General features: G+C 39.4%; 1 protein-coding gene across 1 annotated transcript in view; it reads right to left on the reverse strand.

Annotated features, from left to right (window-relative positions):
- Positions 1–4,641, reverse strand: part of TRIADDRAFT_62527 (uncharacterized protein) — a gene marked incomplete at both ends in the record, with an annotated part of 35,822 nt that extends 31,181 nt beyond the window's left edge. Inside the window, 2 exons of the mRNA XM_002118454.1 lie at positions 801–970; positions 4,115–4,641. Coding sequence (XP_002118490.1) covers positions 801–970; positions 4,115–4,641 — 697 coding nt within the window. The remainder of the gene's footprint in view (positions 1–800; positions 971–4,114) is intronic.
- Positions 4,642–4,703: the final 62 nt, after the last annotated feature.

Consider the following 4,703-nt stretch of genomic DNA (forward strand, 5'->3'; position numbering starts at 1 on the left):
TCATCGATGACTTTGGGTTTTTGATGCAGACGGATAGGCCGAACTCGAGCACAAGATTCTTCTACTATAGGAGAAGAATAGGCAATCAAAAGGGAAAAAAAGAATGAACATAAGGAAAGAATTGACAACAACAACAACACAAAAAAAGAAATTTTATAATACGAAATAGTAAAACAAGCGGTGGGGGGGGAAAAAACGATATTGAATGGAACAGAGACTATAAACATTCATTTTTTCAATCTTTGCTAAACGAATCCAACATGGCGTCCAATTTCAAGAGTAGTCCAACATGGAATAAAATGAATTGACCAGTCCCATCTCTACGGTAAACTCTCTCTCTCTCTCTTGCTACACTATTACATCGGTCATAGGAATAACAACCCCAAAATGCAATGGAGTTCAAGTTGATCCTACTGTATCGTGTACGTTAGTCGTTAGTAAGTAGATTGAAAAACTTGAATTGGACATGTCAAGGGAGAGAGAGAAAGAAGGGGACAAAAAAAAAAACCTTTTGTGGATTCCTAGACAAAATGCTATCAAAGCCATAGCCAAGGAGGAACAACATAAAACCATGCCGATCTCTCCATGTAGGTTTGACATTAAAGACTGGGTAGAATGGGGTATATGTTGGCATTATGACATGAAACACTGGATGGATTAAATTGTGACTAGATTGAGCGTTAACATGAAACATTGGAGAGATTGGCTGCATTTGGACTCCATGGAATGAAATTGTCTGTAGTTGGACTGTATTAACAAGGTCCAAGATGGAATGCATTGAATCTTTTTTTCAAACTTACTTGGACAGTGGGCTTCCACTGGATGCCTGTCTTCTAGTTTTTCTAACATTTGTGTATAATGTTGGAGACGTTCTTCTAGTCTTAATTTTTGAAATTCAATCCATGTCCAACGCGATGCAATCGATCCTCGATGAAAATACCATTGCTTAACATCGGTTGGAAAACTAGTCCTACAAGATAGAAACGATAGCATGAAAAAGTGCAATATTGACATGGACGAGAGTAGTAAGGTTAGGGTTAGGGTAAAAATGAAATGTTTGTCAAATTAATTGAAGAGGTCTTTTAAGGCAAGAAAGTCATGGATCCAGTAGGGTAAAAGAGAGTAGAAGGTTAGGGTTAGGGTAAAAATGAAATGTTTGTCAAATTAATTGAAGAGGTCTTTTAAGGCAAGAAAGTCATGGATCCAGTTAGAGTAAAAGAGAGTAGAAGGTTAGGAGGAGAAAAATAAAACGTTTGTCAAATCAATTGAAGAGGTCTTTTAAGACAAGAAAGTCATGGATCCAGTAGAGTAAAAGAGAGTAGAAGGTTAGGGTAAAAATGAAATGTTTGTCAAATTAATTGAAGAGGTCTTTTGAGACAAGAAAGTCATGGATCCAGTAGAGTAAAAGAGAGTAGAAGGTTAGGGTAAAAATGAAATGTTTGTCAAATCAATTGAAGAGGTCTTTTAAGGCAAGAAAGTCATGGATCCAGTAGAGTAAAAGAGAGTAGAAGGTTAGGAGGAGAAAAATAAAACATTTGTCAAATCAATTGAAGAGATCAAGACAAGAAAGTCAACGGTTAACAAGGAGGAAAAATCATCTTGTGGATGTGTCGAGTAGATAAAAAGGAAAAGCAAGACAATCCTATCCACATGGACGATAGCGTATCGCACTGTCTGTGCCACTATTGGAAATGATTTTTTCCTCCTGCATCGTTGGGAACTTGAAATGGAGAGACGATATGGAAAAGGGCAAGTAGAAACACTCCAAATAACAACCACTACAACAATAATTAATTGTATAACTGGAAATAGGTCTAGTTCATGGTGGCAAAACTCATCCAGTCGGTCCTATGGCAGTAATTGCATTTTCAAAATAGACTCCTACACCACAATATACGAGATCCTTGGGTAGACGACCGCAGGTACACAGTTGTCAGAACAAGTAGAAATCCATTTGCATGGGAAAGAGGGAAATGGGATCAGCATCATCACTTTCTCAACAAGAAATCGGTTGTCTATGACGATACAAGAGGATGATTTCTTCTTGTAAAGGATTGCCTACAGCGTCGTAAAATAGGAATGGGGGGAGAAAAACAAAAAAACAAAAATTGCTACAATATGGGAAAAGGGTTAAGAAAGAACATTCCATTTCGACCCTTTCTACACAACTGGCTAGCATATCCTAAGAGATGGAAAACTACCCTTCCACATAATTTTGAATAGCAAGCGATGCATGATTTGATTTCTTTTCAATAATAAGGTGGAAGAATCATCATCGGCCTGGCCAAAAATGCCTTGCGGTTGTTCCTCTTGTAAAGGATACTGTGATGATGGATCATGGCGCAGGGAGAATAATCATCGTCGTTGTCAGAAAGGGAATGGATAATATACTGTGATGATGGGTAGACTGCTGTTATCCATGCAAGACAACGACGGCTAGGAGAATATTCAATTTCTTGCCATGTTGTGTTTTGGTTAGCCTACAGGGCTTGGTGATTGTAGACTACTGTATTGAATCGTTAAGATTGGATGCAAAATGCGATGATGGATCAAATGATTTCATTGCAGTTGGCGTGGAAAATCAATCATTTCTTTGCCATCCAAGTCAACGCTAGCTGCTATGGCGTATCCATTGCCATGGCTAGCTTATGACGAAATGAATACATGATGGGCAAAATAAGGAATCATAGAGACAAGAAAGAGAAAGGGAGAAAATGAAAATGTTTTGTTTTTGGGTCTTCTTTCAATCTTTTGATGCAATGTTGGCATGATTGTCCACTACTACTTTGAGTTATTGAGATAGCGAGTCCAAGTTCATGTTTTCCCCTGCAAAACAACTCTGTCTTATAATGCTGTCCAACTATTGGTATGGACACTATTTTCCATCCAATCGATCAACATTATGTCTTTTTAGGGAAAGGACTGATGATGATGATTGGAGGCAAGCGCTCCAAGTCCCACTTTCAATATAGGCAAAAATATGGCGATAGGACATAAAAGGCAATGGATGGCCGTTTCCTTTTCAAGGCATTGGAATGATGATATCCATCATGGATTGATCAAAGTTGGTTTTTTCGACTAGTAGGCAGTTGAAATTGTATTGATGGATCGGCCCAGTTGAAAAGTGATTAAGCAAAAAGTAGCGATCGATATACAAGATGGATCGCTAGTTTGTCTTGTCATGATAAAGGCATTCGTGGATTTTCCAAGGTATCCCCATGGCATTGCAAGGATCGTTTCAAAGTACTGTCTTGCCTTGGAATGGATAGAAATGGTTTGTCAACATTGCTCTTTGAAGTAAGCAGTAGTAGCAAGAGTTTGTCGATGGCCTGGTTGAAATAACAACAAGGAAGTTATCCTCCATCGACCCCGATCGATCGTCTCCGTTATGATGATGATGATGATGGCACAAGTGGATTTTGCTAGTTTTTGCAAGGTATCAACATGACATTGAATCCATCTTGTTCAAGTAAAGTCTTTCTCTTGTAATGGATGATCAGTATGGATTTTAAGGGGTTCAACAGTCTAGCAAGAGGAAGAGCAAGTCCATCGGTGATTGGAAGCATGAAGATCAACGCATGATGGCTAGTTAGCCAATATGGAACACGATGGACAATCGTTGTTGTTGTTGTGGTCATGATGATCCAAGTGGATTTTGAAATGTCAAGAAAAAAAGGATTGCAATCATCTTTCAAAGTACTGAGGAATAGAGGAAATTGATGGCATTCTTTTTTTTGGGGGGGGGGCAAAGTCTGCCCTTGTGGAACTAGGCAGTAGAAATGATTGATTCATGGCCGTTTGAAAAGAGAAGAAAGAAGAGCATGATGAATGGACGACGGAGAGAGTCTTGCTGTGGACAATGGTTGTGATGGATTTTACAAATCATGTTGTTGCTTTTTCAAATAGAACCTATCGACTTGGGAAGGATAAAGACAGTGAACCGTGCCATTGGAGAAAGAAAAGTGGCATGCTCGCCTTTGGCTTGGCCGGTCGCAAAAAGGGGTAAAAAAAGAAGAAAGAAAAAAAAGAAAAAAAAAAACCCAGATCGCATGGAAAAAGAAAAAGACCCTTTGGCAAGGATCGTCAGAATGGAGGAAAAAAATAACCGACTTACCGTTGGGCTACTATAGCTGTATCGGCTGCATCTAATTCATCACAACTTTCACCACCAGAACTACTCTCGGTGACATCAGACCATTGCTCTTTCTCCATCATCGTCAATTGATCATCCAGTTGGCCAAGCCAATGGTGGACATGATTGTGTTGTAAATTAAGTTGAGCTTGATGCGATGGTGGTTTTACATCCAGGTTATTGAATTGTGGAGGCCATGTTGGTATGCGTTGACGCTTAAATTGACCAATAAACTGTTGTAGCGTGATATGATGACGATGGAGGAATTGATTCCATGTTTCTTTCTCATGATGATGATTCATCATGGCTGTTAAAATAAGACGTGCTTGATAGCCATGTTGTTGCATGACTTGAGCCAATTCATCTTGGGCATGTTGCATCATTTGAGTGGATTGAATTTGTCGACAACGTTGGACTAATTGCACTCTTCGATCGTCTAATTTCTCTTGACGTTGGCGTAATGCCTGTTGATGATGTTGAATCCATTGTAAATGGGCATGGGAATCCATCCACTTGGCATCATCCTTGTCGACTACTGCAGCTGCTGCTGCTGCTGCTGCTGCTGTGGTAG

This window comes from Trichoplax adhaerens, genomic scaffold (assembly GCF_000150275.1).
Source record: "Trichoplax adhaerens TRIADscaffold_105 genomic scaffold, whole genome shotgun sequence".
Taxonomy (NCBI): Eukaryota; Metazoa; Placozoa; class Uniplacotomia; order Trichoplacea; family Trichoplacidae; genus Trichoplax; species Trichoplax adhaerens.